The sequence below is a fragment of the Leiobunum rupestre genome, chromosome 6 (genome assembly GCF_980474605.1).
Source record: "Leiobunum rupestre chromosome 6, qqLeiRupe1.1.hap1, whole genome shotgun sequence".
Lineage (NCBI taxonomy): Eukaryota > Metazoa > Arthropoda > Arachnida > Opiliones > Sclerosomatidae > Leiobunum > Leiobunum rupestre.
The window spans coordinates 53,819,407-53,837,606 of NC_143389.1; the positions used below are offsets into that span (position 1 = coordinate 53,819,407).

General features: G+C 39.5%; 1 protein-coding gene across 3 annotated transcripts in view; it reads left to right on the forward strand.

Annotated features, from left to right (window-relative positions):
• The first annotated feature begins 725 nt into the window (after positions 1 to 725).
• Positions 726 to 18,200, forward strand: part of stan (Protocadherin-like wing polarity protein stan) — a 209,958-nt gene continuing 192,483 nt past the window's right edge. For all 3 annotated transcript variants that reach the window (XM_090179748.1, XM_090179749.1, XM_090179750.1), the window contains exons 1-3: positions 726 to 2,298; positions 5,199 to 5,922; positions 12,251 to 12,701. In XM_090179748.1, coding sequence (XP_090035874.1) covers positions 1,416 to 2,298; positions 5,199 to 5,922; positions 12,251 to 12,701 — 2,058 coding nt within the window. In that variant the 5' untranslated portion in view covers positions 726 to 1,415. The remainder of the gene's footprint in view (positions 2,299 to 5,198; positions 5,923 to 12,250; positions 12,702 to 18,200) is intronic.

An 18,200-nucleotide genomic window follows, 5' to 3' on the forward strand; every position in this document is an offset into this window, starting at 1 on the left:
GCGGCGCGTTGTTCGAATCGCGTATTTGAAACAAAAAAAACGCCTTCCTTTCTTTCCATAGAAATAAGTTTTTCTTACCAACCCCTCCATTAAAAGTATTTCTGGGTGGAAGAAAAATAATAAAAATGCCCTACAACTCGGCGTTATTAGCCCAAAAACATTTATACGGCGCTATCTATCGGGTACCGCGCGCGATGCTGACGCGAAATTTTCGTACTGTCGAGGCCCATTTTTGCCCGAAAAAAACTAGTTTTCAACCCGCCACCGTTGACTTCCCGCCCCCCCTCCTCCAGTACGCGGCTCCCCCCTCCTTCCTCCTGTTCGCTCAAAATCGCCGCGGGGTGGCCGTAGTTTCGCCTCGACCAAAACAGTCCTATCTACGATATTATTCCGAAAAGGCTGAAGATGCCATAGTCCGTTTAATGTTGAAACAGCCGTACCGTCGACGCTAAGGGGATGGTAAAGATTGCGTTGACTAACTAACTTGGGTTACGTGATCTTTTCGAATGGGGAAGGGAATGTAAGGGCAGAAAGTCGGGGAGGGAAACTTAGGGGGGGAAGTTGGCGGAGAAGAGAGAATCGAGTAGGGCGGGGATGAATTCTGTACCAGGAGGGGAGTGTAATAGGGGGAATGTAATGGGGGAAGAGAACGGAGGAGAAAAAGGGCGCATGGCGAAGGCGATCGTTGGTCGGGGAAAGGTAGAGCGTCAGACGCCGGCTAGGCAGTTGACGGAACGGGTACGCGAGGGCTATTCCGCCGAGAAATCCGAAAAACCGTTGACGTTTTTCCTCCGGCCAAGTTCGCGTGACAGTCGTCTTCAAGTTCGGCTTTGTTTCATTACCAAATACATAATCGAGCGTGCGAAGTTTATTTTCCGCTTCGTTTACGCGATACGCGCCAGTTTCCGCAGCCTAAAAGTAGATAGTAAAGTGGCCATCAACATGATTTCCTTCTCGTCGGATTTCGGGAGGTGTCGGAAACAAAGAAATTTCGGGTACGCTGTGAAATGAGCCGTTCCACTTCGTCCCGTCTCCGGATCGGATTCGTCGCTTTTTCGCGTAATGCCCGATCGACATCTGCCCCTTTCGCCAATCGGTAGCGAAGTTTAAAAAAGGGCCTAAAAACAACGTTGTATCGCCTCGGGCCTCGTGACTACTTTTTCGAACGCGCCTGGGTTGTGCGTCCCTTTTTCCTAAATAGCCACTTCATACCTGAAGATTTCGAGAAACTCGCTTGGCGTTCTTACCCTCCCTTCGCTTACTTCCCACCGACCATTTCTTCTCGAAGAAGAGAAAAAAGAACTTAAGAGTGGAACAGAAAAAGCCGTAAAAATAGCTTGATTTTAGCCCAAGGCGAAACGGTGTGTCCTTTATGAAGTTTTAGCCGAAGTTTGATCGAAAGAAACAGCTCCGCTATGGAGCAGCGGGGCCTTTTCGGCGACTCGACGCGTTCCTCCGCAGAAATGCCCAATTATATTTATTATTATTTTAGTAGGAATAAATCGCAACAACGAAAAGCCAGATTCAAGGAACGCGTTTCTAGTGTGGGACGATTCTCTTCGTTTTTAGGGTCGTTCGCCGGTTTAAATTCGAAATGGACGTTGTTGTTACTCTGGCTATGTTTAATTTCGCATTCCAGGAGCGTGTCGGCTTATTCCGTGTCGTTGGACGAGACGCGGAACGTGCCGGGATGGACGCTCTTCAACGTCAGTTTGGGCCACGGCTGGACTTACAAACTGGACGGAGAGCGGACTTCGAACACGGCCCAAAAGTTCGTCAGCGTGTCCCGTATGGAGGGCGTCGTGACCTTGAACAAAGCCATGCCGTGCCAAGAGGCGGAGGATGGACGATCGTACATGGGCGTGCCCTTGTCCATCCTGCCCGCGGCCATAGTGACCCCTCTGATCCGAAGTCCCAAATTTACCTTAGTCGTGTACGTCGAGTGTCGTAGTTTTCGACTCAGCGGCTCTGACACGGATTACCTCAGCATCCCGGTAGTTGTCAATTGTCATCGCTCCAACGGCTCGGCGTCCGGTAGGGTCGCCGAAGAAGCCAGCGGGGCTCAGCACTCGACCACCGTCGTGTCCGTCATGGCCAACGTGGACCAAATTAGGACTAAGTCCCCCTCTGGTGGCGGTGAGGAGGGTAACGTTACCTTGGAAGACGATTCGGTCTGTTTACGTCGGAGCCAACTTGTGATACACGTGGGGGGTCTGCTGCCCGAATCGGTCAAGCGAGAATGTGACGTCACGTACGGGGTACCTTCCAACGGAGATTACGCCGTCGAAAAACAAGGAGGTAATTTTATCCCGCATTCTCATCCACACCCAGAAAAAAATCTATCGTCCGATTCAAACTCGCTACAATGCCCAACGTATAACATCGTTAAAAGCTACTCCTATTTCCAGCCAAAACCTATAGTTAAATAAAGTATCAAACCCGATGTCACTTGACAGTCACGTAGAAAGTAGGTAGAGAGTAAAAGCTCGCTTTCCAGTAAGCCTCGGTCAAGCAATCTCGACGCGGCGTGGTATTGCTCATTGTTGGGGAATTCTTTTATCGATTTTACCGTTTTCATTGGCTAAATATGGCTGGACGGACGCGCGTTCGCGTCTCTTAATGGTCTCGCTCTCGTTTCCACGAAATATCATAAATGCATTTCGCGGTACAATCCCCAGGCTTGTCTTTTCTGACTTATAAAGAAATGTTAACTTTTCTTGTTTTCTGGCGGATAGGGCTCGTTTTTATTTTTAGCTCGCCGAAGATATAGGAATCCGGGTTGGCTTTTAGAAAAGGGTTTGATATATCTCCCCCCCCCCCATCTTGTAATGGCTTGAAGTTGGCCATTGTTATGGAAATGGCGTGGGTTGTTAGCGCCAGATTCCGTATGGCTGAAAATGATGCTGCAGACTAATTTCATTCGTTTGAAGCGAAAAAGACAAAAAAAGGGGAAAAATCCGGGTTGTCGCATCTCGGGATAATTACTGGTCGTTTCTTTTTTTTTATAGGGGAATCCTCCGTAATTAGGAGCTTAATTCTTTCCTTTTAACCGTTTTCTACCTCTCTTTTTTACTATCCCTCTTCGCTATGGGTAATGGGCCGGGTTTCAAATTAAAAATTATTCAATCTTTTTAATTCCACTGGCAACAATTCTCAATTCCAATTATTATTAAAGGGTTCTTCTTATTAAGGAATTTGAGGAAAATTGCTTTCTAACCTACCAATTACTTATTTTTTTTTATTTTAAGCTAGCTGGGGTACCCGCTGTTATACACTTAATTTACAAAAACTAGCTGGGGTACTCGATGTTATGTATTTAAATTACAAAAACTAGCTGGGGTACCCGATGTTATGTACTTAAATTACAAAAACTAGCTGGGGTACCCGATGTTATGTACTTAAATTACAAAAACTAGCTGGCGTACAAGATGTTATATACTTATATTACAAAAACTAACTTGGGTACCCGATGTTATATACTTAAATTACAAAAACTAGCTGGGGTACCTGATGCTATGTACTTAAATTGCAAAAACTATCTGGAGTTCCCGATGTTATGTACTTATATTACAATCTTTCATTTTCTTGTTCAAAAGTACCAACGTAAAAGCGCCAGTGATGGAACTCCGACACACTCACCTCAAAAAATAGAACGCTGCAATAACTGTCTCCACGCGTGGCACCGTACCCAATATAACCAACTGCTTAATGACAATATTAACCAATTATACGTTGATAGCGTAATAATTTGCCTTTTATTATACGGCCTAGTGTCTATAGAAGAAGGCTTTTAAAAAATTAAAGCTTTTTTCGTGTATGCCTAAAGAATTAAGAAGTTCGGTCTTTTGGCTAAGATCAAAGTGTAGTATCTTGTATATAGCTGATATACCTAATTATTAAATTAATTCAAGTAATTAAAGTTGTTTTGCCGACCGTAACCGTCGAAAACCACAGTCAGGGTACCATGAGATAGTATATCAAATGTGGTCGACCAAAGTTGAAAACTGTAGATTCCTATATATATATATTAGATAATATTAACGTCTTGTACCTAAAATCGAGGGGTCGGACACTTGTCATTATTTTGTACGGGATTTCGGGATTTCGTAGAGATTTTGGCGATTTTATCATTACTTTTTGAAGTGATTTTGGGATTTCAATGTTAATATACCATAGAGAGAGTTGAAAGATTTTGCGATTTTAGACAAAGTTTTATGTCAACACTTTTAGGATGATTTGTGGAAACGATTGACCAGACCAGTATTACACTTTCAGTCAGTGTTACACTGCAAAAACGTGTTGTACTAAATGTTATTAACTCGAAAAATAGACAAAATGGCGACCCGTCTTGCATTGTAATATTGGAAAACCAAATCTCTAAAAACAATTAAATTTTACTTCAATCATTGAAAATGAGTGCATTTTATTATGAAATTTAGCTGTTAACGTATTTTATGTCAAAGTTGATACATAAATCAATGTGAAACGTCTTAAGCCTTGTCACGTCAAATTTAGAGAGAAAAAACCGTCATTTATGATTTTTGTATTTTTGGCGTTATCAATACACATGAATACACCTAAAGCAAACTATTAGCTCTCGTAAAAGTACTACACTAGAATAGCACGAGTCTCCACCGCTACTACACTGAATTCCTCCAGTGTAGTCCAAGTATTTTCAATTGTTTCCATCAATTTCTTTTAAAAAGATAATTCTTTTTCCGATCTCAAAATAAACTGGATAATACGACCACTTGGATGTAGGAGTGTAGCTTTATTTTGCGTAGACTGTTTTCCTACACGTTTTGAGCTGTCTTAACTGATCTATTTTAAAGTTCAAACTGAATATTGAAATCGGCAAGGGCGTATTTAAGGGGGGGGGGGGGGTTGGATACGCCCTTGGAAATCGGTCAAGATAATTTTAAGATATGTTTTAGAATTTATTTCGTTTATTTCGTTCTTTCGACCCGATTTTGTTTAATGAGCCTCCAAAAATATTTATAACGTAAATTTTTTTAGTCATGTCACTCTAAATTAACTTTTCCAGAATATTTGACTTTAACTTACCGCTTTCGCGTAACATATTTTATTGTTTGAAAATATTGTTAAATTATTATTGAATTTCGGTCATAGAAGACCCCTTTCTCGTAATATCGATTCCGTGGAGCCGAAAATAATTTTTGACTTTTCTCGCATCGTAGGTGATCTGGTGGCTAAACGGGACGTATGCGTTCATTTTGGTCAGTGGGTGGTCAGCGTTCCCTTCGTGGTTCAATGTCCGATCAAGGCCGAGGGCGACTCGAAGGGGGCCGTTGGAAGACGAAGAGATCTGAAAACGAAACAGAATTTGGAAATCTTGTTCCACGTACCCGGCGCCAACAACGAGTTGAACCCGGTCCCTCAAGGCACCAAAATCCGTCGGCGGGGTCGTCGCGAAATGAGGAACATGCCCCCTTACTTCGAGCGCGCCGTCTACATCGTGCGGGTCCCCGAAGAGAAAGAGAAAGGATACGTGGTGACCACGATGACCGCCAAGGACCCCAACGCGGACGAACTACATTACTCTTTGCACGCCGTCTTGGACGCTCGCAGCCAGAACCAGTTCTCCATCGACCCCGTCTCCGGAGTGGTCACCACCACGGTCAGTTTGAACCGCGAGTTCATGGACGTCCATTTCCTGAGAGTGACCGCCGAGGACAACGGCACTCCACCTCGCAGCGGCACCACAACTTTGCAAATCAACGTTTCCGACGAGAACGACCACCCTCCCAGTTTCGAGAGAGCCACCTACGAAGCCACCATTCGAGAATCGGCGCCTATCGGTTCCACCGTGGTCACCGTACGCGCTACTGACCAAGATTTCGGACCCAACGCGGCCATTGAATACAGTTTTCTAAATCCCGGAGCACCCAATCACGTATACAGGTAAATAGTATTTTTTATTTATAGTGTTCTTTTCTTAGCTTGCCTATTTTCGTTGCCATGGTAACTAGTTTGTTTCGGCCATGACGTTATGACGCCTACGGTGATCGGTGACTTAGAATAATGTCTTAGCGGTGGTTTTAAGGCGGGGTTTAGCTACTACGTATGCCTATGACGCTACGAGCGAGCACTGAATTTTCTTATACGTCGATAAATACCGAGTTCTTGATTTTTTTTAATAAAATCTAAAAAAATTGATTTGAGTTAAATTTAGTTTTTTAATCAATTTTCCATTTACTGATTTTTAAACACTTATGTATTTTTACTGCAAAATTGATTTTTAATTTGCAATTTAAATTAAAATTTTAATTATTCCCCGTAAAGGGAATATAACCTCAGGTATTTAGTGTGGAACACCAACGTTTGCAGCTCTAGCCGCTCTGGCCTTTGGCTTTAGAAATGTTTGGCGCCACTGTACAGGGTAATTTGAAAAATTGAAGGGGTCTTCCATAAAGATTGCTTTGCAGGTTATATTCCCTTTAATAACATTTAATTAGCGTATTTTTTGTATTTAATTAGTACTTGAAACTTAGTTTGTTGTTAATTGGCATTGCTACAGAAACTATTATTGCACCTTTTCATAAATATATATAGAAGTAAAATCGATGATTTTAAGAGAAAATAATTGGATATTAAATCGATGATTTTAAGAGAAAATAATTTGATATTAAATCGATGATTTTAGGAGAAACTAATTTGATCTTAAATCTATGATTTTAGGAGAAACTAATTTGATCTTAAATCGATGATTTTAGGATAAACTAATTTTATCTTAAATCGATGATTTTAGGAGTAACTAATTTGATATGAAATCGATGATTTTAAGATAATATATTTGGATCTCAAATAGATGATTTTAGAAGAAAATAATTCGATCTTAAATCGATCATTTTAAGAGAAAATAATTCGATCTTAAATCGATCATTTTAAGAGAAAATAATTCGATCTTATATCGATCATTTTAAGAGAAAATAATTTGATCTTATATCGATCATTTTAAGAGAAAATAATTCGATCTTAAATCGATCATTTTAAGAGAAAATAATTCGATCTTATATCGATCATTTTAAGAGAAAATAATTTGATCTTATATCGATCATTTTAAGAGAAAATAATTCGATCTTAAATCGATCATTTTAAGAGAAAATAATTCGATCTTAAATCGATGATTTTAAATCAAATTGATATAAATGAGATGACCTTGAATGCAAATAGCGTTAGTTATTCTAATGGCTAAATTGATCAAAGTTTTGACTTACAATAATTGGTTTTTTCACAGCGCTAAAAATAATTGTCCACTCAGGCGTAAAAGAACACGTTTTTCAAATTCGAAATTCTTTAGTAATTGGGCAGTTGTCTAATTTTTCTCACGGTTTGGCCGCGTACAGCCGTGTTCCGGTTTGAAACGTAATTGACGCTACTGTTTTACAAGCACTAATTACTGAGTTATAGAAATTTAATTTATCGTACATTCAATTATAGAAGTAATAGAAGTCAGTTTATAATTTGAAATTAACGGGGAAAAAAACCAAACCTATCAACCCTTTACCATCTTATAAACCGTCTTTGGAAAACTGGTTATTCCCAAAATCCTCCCTAAGTAAAAAAAAAAAGAAATCACTTCTGGTCAACACTGTACCAGACATGGTCCTAGTTTTGGCCAAAGTGTATAAACTAGTTTTAAGACGAAGCGAGAAAAAAAAAATCAGAATTCTATTTGGACTCATGTAAATTGAAAATAACTTTCACCACCACCACCAGGGGGCGGGTAGAGGAACTTACGTATTTATATTTATATAGAAAACGTAGTGATGGGAGCGTAGGTAGCCAGTGCCCTCTAGTTTCTGTTATTTTCGTTCGCTGCGGGCGAGTAAAAGGAAGCGACAAAAATGTCAGTAATCGCTGAAGGCGGATAGGTTCCGATATAATGGCGAAGGCGGATTCCTATTTACACTCGTACTCTTGAATTCGAGTCACAGATGTCAGATTTCTCTCTACGCCCCCCTCCCGCCCCCCTCTCTCGGTTGACCAAAAAACCTTCGCGCGCCGCCGAACCAACTCAGGAAAAAGGAGAAAAACCAAAATCGATATATTTCCCTTTTCTCGGTTTTTCTTCGGCGCCGAAATGAAAGAATTTCTAGCCTTCTGAAGCTCACTTTATAAGCCCCACGTCCTGGTAAAGACGCGCGAGAAACGTTCCAAGATTTAAGAGCCACTCGGATGGTTACGATAGGCGAACTTATGAATATACTGTTTTTTCTCGTAATACCGAAAAAAAATATATATAAATGAAATTCTCTCGGTATAGCCTTCTGTATCAAGTATTTCCGAAAACATACTCGGTTTTGCTGGAAGTTTTTGAAAAATCGAACCCGCTCCGACTTTAGTCCCTTTAACTCGAACCATCATTACCGATTAAATCGCACCAACGTTACTGATTACATCGCACCAACGTTACTGATTAAATCGCACCAACATCACCGATTAAATCGCACCAACATCACCGATTAAATCGCAGCAACATCACCGATTAAATCGCAGCAACATCACCGATTAAATCGCATCAACATCACCGATTAAATCGCACCAACATCACCGATTAAATCGCACCAACATCACCGATTAAATCGCACCAACATCACCGATTAAATCGCACCAACATTACTTATTTAAACGCATCAAAAATACTTATTTAACGCACCAACAATACTTATTAAATCGCACCGCCAATACTTATTTAAATCGCACCGCCAATACTTATTTAAATCGCACCGCCAATACTTATTTAAATCGCACCGCCAATACTTATTTAAATCGCACCGCCAATACTTATTTAAACACACCAACAATACTTATTTAAACACACCAACAATACTTATTAAATCGCACCAACAATACTTATTAAATCGCACCAACATTACTTATTTAAACGCACCAACATTACTTATTTAACGCACCAACGTCACTTATTAAATCACACCAACAATACTTATTAAATCGCACCAACAATACTTATTAAATCGCACCGCCAATACTTATTTAAACACACCAACGTTACTTATTAAATCGCACCAACAATACTTATTAAATCGCACCAACAATACTTATTAAATCGCACTAACATTACTTAGGTTAAAGCAATTTATTTTTCGATAACCTCGCCTATTAAAATTTGAAAATCGATATTGCACCTTGCCGAATCGTCTATCGCTTTATATCTCTCTCGGGGATGAAAGAGGAATAAAAATTGAAGGGACCATATAACTTATCGATTCTCCTTGTCCCCTCCCCCCCCCCCTACACGGGACAGTTTTTAAATCCGTGGCTCTCAGTTTTCAATCTCTTTTTTATATTTTGTTATCCGCTTCATGAGGATGAGTTTATCAGAGAAGATTTAAAGAATTACCCTCCCGCCTCGTCCACGCGAGAAAGCGGTAAAACTATGCGAATGCCATGATCTTGATAAACGCCACCGATATCGGGGAAAAAATTAATTACAAATTTAAAAAAGGGTTTCTATACAACTCGAGGAATTTTAATGATGTATTTATTGCTTTCTTTTTATTGGCAGATAAATCTTTCATATTTTTTTATTTCCGAAGGTTAATTTCCTTCAATTTTATTATTATCCGTTAAGTCTCCCAAAAATTATATACCAAAATTTTTAAACACTTTTCAAGGGACTTTCACCTAGGAAAATTTATAAAGGAGTTTGTTGACCAAAAACTTACTTACAAAGTAAAATAAAGTTTAAAAAAAGTAAAATTTTAATTTATTTTAAGTCTCTTTTTGATTCATTTTAAATCATCAAATGATTATAAAAATATCTTCAATGTATTTATGAAAATAGTTTTTTGTAGCATCAAATTATATTTTGAACAGCAACATGTTTACACATTTTAAATAGTTGTACAGATACATTATTTGAAATTAGTTATAAAATACACAAAATATCAAACAAAAAATTAAAAGTAGTAACTAAATTTAATCAAAATTAATTTTAATTTACGTTGAAAATTATCTATCAATTATTAAAGACAAAAGGTTCATAAAATATATCAACATTAATAAAATAAAAAGTATTTTGAAATCGTTTAAAGTTTTTATTTTTTTTAATCCGAAAAATCAACCACCCTGGTTCGATATTTTTCCATATAAATTGTATCACATTAATTAACTATGCACTGCAATATCCATAGTAGTATAAAGGTAGAGATAATATCATAAGTAACATAATATAAATAAGACACTTCCTATTGTGTGCTAATTTTGTAACCGACCCATTTTTCGACACTGAAATTCTCGCCAAGGTCTGACTTGAACTACACTCGAACTGAGTATTGTGTTATCGTCCATGGTAGTAGTATATCTCAACACTAGGGGGCTCTGTTGAGAACTAGATTGCGCAATAGTCCTGAAAATCAGTTTTTCAGGGCATACTTATTGTTATTATGTGGTGGAAAACTTGGAAAAGTCAGGGAATTGAAAAATGGTTATAAGAAATCAGGGAAAAGTTAGAGAAATTCCAAAAAGTCAGGGAATTTGAAAATAGCCTCAATAAATCAGGCAAATAAATTTTTGAAAGATGTATTAAGAATACGTATTAAATATCTTACAATATTTTACGCCAAGCCTTTCTTATATTGTACATAAATGATCAGAGAAAATTTGGAAAATTTATCAGGGAAAACCTTGAAAAGTCAGGGAAATCCCTTCCGAAAATTTCGTACCAACCCTGTTGCGTTACTTATGATAATATTTAGCAAATTAATGTGATATTTACATGTTTGTATGATAGATGATCAACCTTCGGGATGTTTTGTAAATCTTTCAGCGGTTGCGTCTTCAGCACTTAAGCTTCTTCTTGGCGGCAGCCGCGGGCTTCCATTTTCAATGTCAATGCCCCGTCTCGAATGAAATTAAAAATTAAGCAATTAAAACCGCGGGCGAGCTTCCGAGTTCCGACCTTTGCCTAATGAAGATTCGCGCCGCTTGTGATTATTCTGTCCGTCCCGAGTAGCGCTTCTCATCTTCGCTAATTGCTCGAATGCGCGATTTACAAATAACGTTGTTTAATTCTATATTAGTCGGTTTGGTTACCTCGCCCCCTGAGGCCTGTGGCCGTTGAATCCTTCATTTCTGGTTTGAGTGAGGTACCCTCCGAAAAAAAACCGGAACTAGTATTTAAGGATTCCGGATCCGCGCCTCGTAAACGCTTATTATCCCACGTTCCAATGACGAGTTCAATTATAGAGATTGAATACTTAACAATAAGCTTACGGCAAATAGCTTATAATGTCCGACTCATACCCGAGCGCGAAGGTGAAGGAAGTCGAGAAACCCGACATTTGAGAGAAATTCGTGGTCTGCTCATTCTGTGGTCCAATGGGGAGTGGTCTTGGGATGGTTAATCCAAAGGTCGCTGAGTTCGATTCTTGTCGAAGTAAATTGATTTTTCTCATTCACATGAGACATTATCCCATCGACTTGTAACTTTTTTTTATATTCAATATTATCAAGAATGTATTTATTCATTCTCAGGGAGAATGAATATGTCGAGATTATTTTTAGCGTTTCTCTAATTCCACCCGTTGGGCCCCCCGGTATGCTCCTCCACTATAATAAAATCAAATAATACCGCAATCTCATTGGTTCTTAAAAATAACGTTTTTGGACGCGATTAACGCAAAAATAAGACGGCCTCCTTCCCCCCCCCCCCCCCTAGCGTGACGGGGTTAGGGCCTCAACGTGTCCGTCGATAGTCTCGACATATTCATTCTGCCTGAGTAGAAATAAATACATTCTTGATATTAATAATTATATTAAATATTCAATATTATTAATTATATTAAATATTCAATATTATTAATTATATTAAATATTCAATATTATTAATTATATTAAATATTCAATATTATTCATTATATCTAATATTCAATATTATTCATTATATCTAATATTCAATATTATTCATTATATTAAATATTCAATATTATTCATTATATTAAATATTCAATATTATTCATTATATTAAATATTCAATATTATTCATTATATTAAATATTCAATATTATTCATTATATTAAATATTCAATATTATTCATTATATTAAATATTCAATATTATTCATTATATTAAATATTCAATATTATTAATTATGCATATTTTTCGCATGCATTTTGCTCACCGGTAGCTCAATGAATGAATGAATTAAAATATTTTGATATGATTATTCTGAATTAAAATGTTTTTCTGGTTTTATTTCTTCTAGAATTGATCCCAAGAGCGGCATAATAACGAGCAGAGACTCGCTGGACAGAGAGACGAACGCGTACTACTCGTTGATCGTCCAGGCTTCCGACATGGGCCCGGTGGCGGGTCGCAAATCGACTTCGGCCACGGTGGAAGTGACCGTTCTGGACGACAACGACAATTACCCGCAATTCACGGAAAAGGCCTACACGGTCGAAGTACCCGAGGACATCAACTGGCTGAAGAGCCCGACCATCGCTTCCGTCAGGGCTTACGACGATGACGAGGGCATCAACGCCGCCCTCAGGTACTCGCTGATCGGGGGCAACACCCAAGGACACTTCGTCATGGACTCCCTCAGCGGGGACATCTCCGTCCTCTCGCCGCTGGACTACGAAGCCGCTCGCAGCTACCGGCTCGTCGTCAGAGCCCAAGACGGCGGCTCCCCTTCCAGGTCCAACACGACGCAGGTATTTCCACTCTCTTCGAACCGATTGACTTATATAGAGACAGCGCGGAGTGGGGGGTGTCGCTGACCCTTATTGCGGCGAAACCCTTTCTCCCTAGACGAACGACAGCCAGGGACACACCCGCTTCGAGTTGGCGATTTAATCCCAAAGGGAAATTGTCAACCGCAAATATCCCTAATTAATGGCGAGGGCAGCTTGACAACGAGAACGGTCCGGCGAAAACGCCCTTCGCCGATGTTCGAACCTTAATCCAACTCCAAACGTAATCTCAATGGGAGGCGGACTGTAGGGAGACGATGATAGCTAATACAGTGTGTCACACTTTGACTGCGAATCCCCAACTTTAGGATCCCCGCCTAGCGAGACGCTCTTAATAATGGGATTGGCCACCGAAAACCGTATAGCGGATATATTCCGCGCCTACTGGATACTGGCCAAATATATTAGCGACTTAAAGCGCGGAGGCACTTTTCCGGTTGAAGCAAACGGCCTCTGCCACGTAGAACGGTTGAGATTAGAAGAGCGTCATCCAGCCGGGACAGCGCGCTCCTTTTGTCTCCGGGACACGGCGTCCCGGGTCGCCAGCGCGATAATCAATCGCCTTCTACCTAATTTCCCGAAGGCGCCGACGTTATTATTCGGCTCGGGGGACTTCAAAGGAACGGGCCCGAATTGCGCCTTCGTCCGACACCCATCGTGCCCCCCCCCCCCGAACTATGTAGCCCTTAAACCTTTCGTATCTCGTGGTTCGACCCCGCGTGTTGCGTCTTTGTAGCGGGTCTATCTCTTGGAAAGGCGGTGATCATTTACATACATTTTCATTCATTATAGCGATGGTCCACTCGCCGAAGGAAGGGAAGTGTTCGAAAGCGAAAGCTGCCCGCGGGTCGAAAGACAAATTGAGGCCTCTATAGTTTCAATAATATTTAACACCCTCTCATAAATATTTCTAATACCGGGGATGATTTTTCGTATAGCTATTCCAAAATTTGTTCCTACAGAAACTGCTTATATTATTCGACCGAGGTACGCCACGAATTTTTCTTCAGATTTAAATAATGGAATTAGTTTTCGAATGATATAAATTCAACATTTAAAAAAATACATAATCTAACTGGTTTTGGTTTTTAAACTTTTCAAGATACCATATTTATATTTATAAATTTTATAAATTTACTTTCGTATAATACTTAATATGGAATGAATGGATCTCGAGGGGTAAGACAGTCTCAGATAATCTGTACACCGAGTTCGTGCATTTAGCACTGTTAAAGGTACATATTTTCAAGAGTTCGCGAGTTCCATTTAGCACTGTCAAAGGTACGGCAGTGTACACCGAGTTCGCAGAGTGCCTTACCCCTCGATAGATCTTTATATAAACTTCTAGTTAAATCGGATAAATACTATTTGTCGATACTTCAATGAGTTTTACAACTCCGACAATCTTTTGGTTTTTAAAATTCGGCTTGTATTCAGGGTTGTGCTTTGTTAGTATTATCTAAATAGCCAGGCTTAAAAAACCTAAGGTACGCTAAGCGAAAAATGTTTATTTCAAAATATAAGATTATTATAAATTTGGTATTCACATATTCCATGGAAATACCGTTATTTCACTGAATACAACGATTTGTTTAAAAATTTAACCAATAAATGATTAAGGTTTAATATTTAATCAAGGTACTGGGTTCGCGGGTTTGCCATGTAAGTGAGATAACTATGTTACATCTATTTCCGAGCCACTCTGTTTCGAGTGAAATCTGGCCAAAACCTCCCTTCATACGCAAAAGGGGGAATACACTCGCGGAGGAATTTATAGAAGCGTCTATTAAGAGTAAAGTTTATAGAGTTCTGAAGTGGGAGGGATTCCGTAGAATTGGTCATGGCTAGTGTTGGAAAAAAACCTCCGGTGAAAATGCTCTACAGATAAGACCTAATCGACCTGTTTTTTTTATTAAAAGTAAACCTTCCCAGCGTGAATAAGTGTTTTTGGTAGCGGCAGGTATTCTTGGAAATTTGGTAATCACAAGGCAGTCCGTTACTTAATCCCTTTTCTAATTCCGTCGGCCCTCTAAATCCCTCTCCGGCGTCCTTACAGCCCTAGATTTATAACCTTGTTTGAAGGCGAAACCCTATTAACTGGAAAAGCGAGGCAACTTCGTCCATCTCTCTGCGCGTGTACATCTGGAGGCTTTCCTTGTAGACTATGGCCAAGCGCCTACTGCTCTTCGTAACGTCTACGTACTACCTTCCACAAGCCTTTGCTTCGTAACGGAGACAATGCCTCGCGGAGGGCAGGACGGATACGAAACGGAGAGCCAGTGGGCGCCTAGCCTATAGCAGCGCGTAAACGAGAGATTTACGTTTTAATCATCAAAGCACCCCCCCCCCGTTTGCCCCCCCCCCTTTCCCTCCTATTTTGGTAGCTTCCTCCACGTGTGTTTGTCCTCTCGGTATAATCCGCGGCCACTAAAATATAAGACATCCTTCAGGTCCCAACTCGTCCAGTTTCCGAACTTGTTCGTTTCCATTAATCCAATGTCCCGGTTGGGGAGTGATCCGCTCCCACCCTCACCCGCAATCGGGGTTTATCCTTCCAGCTCGCGGACTGCACCCCGCCAGTACGGTGGTCATCGGGCTGTCCGGTGAAGGCGTCGGTCAGGTACGAGGGGTATTTGGTCTCTGGGAAGGCTGAGTCTCTCCTCCGGCGGCTACTTATAGGATCTCGAATCGGAGTGTTCCCTTTCGGGACCCATTATTGCGTTGGTGTAATTTGCGTTAAAAGCTATAGTATTACGGTGGCCGGTGTAATTCCGAACTCTATACGGTCGCTAGGTGGCGCACTAAGCCGAACTAAACCATTGACCCCCATTAACGAACGGCTCCTTTAATTGCTAAATGTAGTAAATTAATTGTTTCGCCGTTGCTGTTTTGAACAGTGTTTCTTTGGCGGCGTTAAAAGACTTTGTTTCCCGCGCCAATATGTGGGCGCAGCCATTTTCAATCGGGTAATGATTTTGGAAAATGACTAAATCATTCCCCCTTTTAGTATTTTTAATACGCGTATAAACGTGAATCAATTTGCTAAGAATATGAAACTGCGATTAAAAAGCCCTATATGCTGAATTCATTATTGATATATGAACGCGAAATATGTCTATTTTATTAATTATTGTATACAGTGAAATTATGATATCACATTGATGTTAGTGAATATTTCGTTTATAATATTTCTTTATTTGGAAAATACTCTATTGATTTATTAAAGGGAGTGTTAACTTTACTCATTTTTGTCACCAGGTTTAACAGAAGCTAGGGATTATTGAAACTAGTTACGGTTAAAAGGTCGTAGCTTTTGTTAGACGGTGAATTTTCAAATTGGTCCTTATTCTCTTTAATAGGCAGGGTTCGTACACGACCTGGAATACCTGGAAAACCTGGAAAAGTCAGGGAATTTGAAAATGTTTCCAAAAGGTCAGGGAAAAGTCAGGGAATTGGAAAATATTTCCCAATGGTCAGGGAATAGTCAGGGAAATTTAAAAGGGTCCAAAATAGTAAGGGAAATTTAAAATGGTCCAAAATAGTAAGGGAATTTTAAAATGACCCCAAAAACAAATCCGGCAAATAAATTTTTGAAAAATGTATTAAAAATACATAATTAACATTTTTCAAGATTTTACCTCAAAACATAAATTTATTCTACCAAAATGGTCAGGGAAATTTGGCAATTTATTCAGGGAAAACCTGGAAATGTCAGGGAATTTAATTCCTGACATTTTGTACGAACCCTGAATAGGTGTTTCCATAAAATAAAACAATAAACAAATTAATAGTTTATTAAGCGTTTTAATACTTTATTGACACGCTAGTTTCGCACGTGGACTCGCAATTCCAAATTATTTATTCCCTATCGTCAATATCTACAGGGAAAGATCAGGGAATTTTAAGAATTTGTAAAAGGTATTGAAGTTATTTTTACTCTAGATCTATGGCAAATTCTATGATTATCTTTTATTTCCTTGAAAGTTTGGCTAATTGTTTCCACATTGCAATCACCTTTTTACTATAAGTCCATTTTAATTTATTAACTTCTGATAAAAGTAAAGTATAAAATAAAACTTTGGCCTTAAAAAGTCAGGGAAAATTTTGTAAATGGTCAGGGAATTTGAATCTGAAAATATTGTGGCAACCCAGAACTATATCTGGTGACGTAGAAAAAATATTAACACGTGACCTTCCGTATTTTATGGAATACCTATTATGGAAAAATTTTAATTTTAATTTCCAAAAAATATTAATCCTACGAACGTGGTAGGAGTGTTTCCAGTCATGGTATGTTCAAATTGAAGACCCTAAAATTATTCCCCGAAACAAAGTCTATATGCCCGATTATTTAGAAGCTTTACGACCAGGGAATAATTTGGTTATTTCGTCATTGTCTACGCCCTCGAGATACCATTTGCCCTGGTTTACTCTTTAAAATATACATTTTGGTTGTTGATACGTCCCTGAAGGTAAATTCGCAGAGTTTGAAAATTTTCCGAGTGCACTTCTAATTTATAATCCGTAATTATCGTTTTAAGTGGGTATAGAACTTCGAAGATAACCACCGGATTGCGCTTTAGGAATTGTCGTCGTCTACCACAGTCTACTGGAATTTCACCTATTACGTTCGCAAATTTGCCTACAATCTCGCTCATTCACCGAAGCGCTATTAATTAAGGAGGCATTAGTTTTTAATTTAATCCCGTTATCTTGAATGCTAAACGCGTGCCGAATATTCCATCTATCTCTCAGAGTCAAACAACGGCCACGGCTAAAGTTACGGACGACGTTATGAACGGGAACGCCTAGCCTTTCACGGTACTTCGTAGACGTTCCCTCCGTGCCTTCCAAACGCTCCCCGTTCAAACTGGGGTTGTATACTTAATCTCTAATACGCGCTATCTTCGAGTCAACTAGTCCTAGAGAGGGAGTTTAAGCCGTAGAGAATTAAACATCCATTCGTTAAGGGATTTCGGCTAGCAGCCAATATTCTTCTTCTTCGCGTGCAGGTTCATTTTTCTAAAGCAGGAACCGTTTAAAAGTGGTGTGAAGCCCGACTCTCTCCACCCCCCTTTTCCACTGTTGGAAATTTTGTCGTAATCTGATTATTGGTGCTTTTAGTCGCCGGAGGATTCCTCTTTGACTGCGGCACTCCGCCGTTGAAACAATTAAGAACGCATACATCAACGTTATCCCTCTCTCGCGTTCATTTTAGCAAACCCCCTCTCCTCTTTCAAACTTAAGCCTTTTCGACGAGGTATATGGGCTAATGCTAATGAATTTTTTACCTCTTTTAAGCGTGAGTTTGCAACCGAATCAGATTACTTAATAGCTTTCGATGATTAATTTCTACCTTTTTATTTATCAGCTTTAACATTTGTGCAAAATCGATGGTACAACATTTTGCACGATTTCGTTATTAGATAATTTAAGCATCATGAAGTGGAGGCTTCCAAG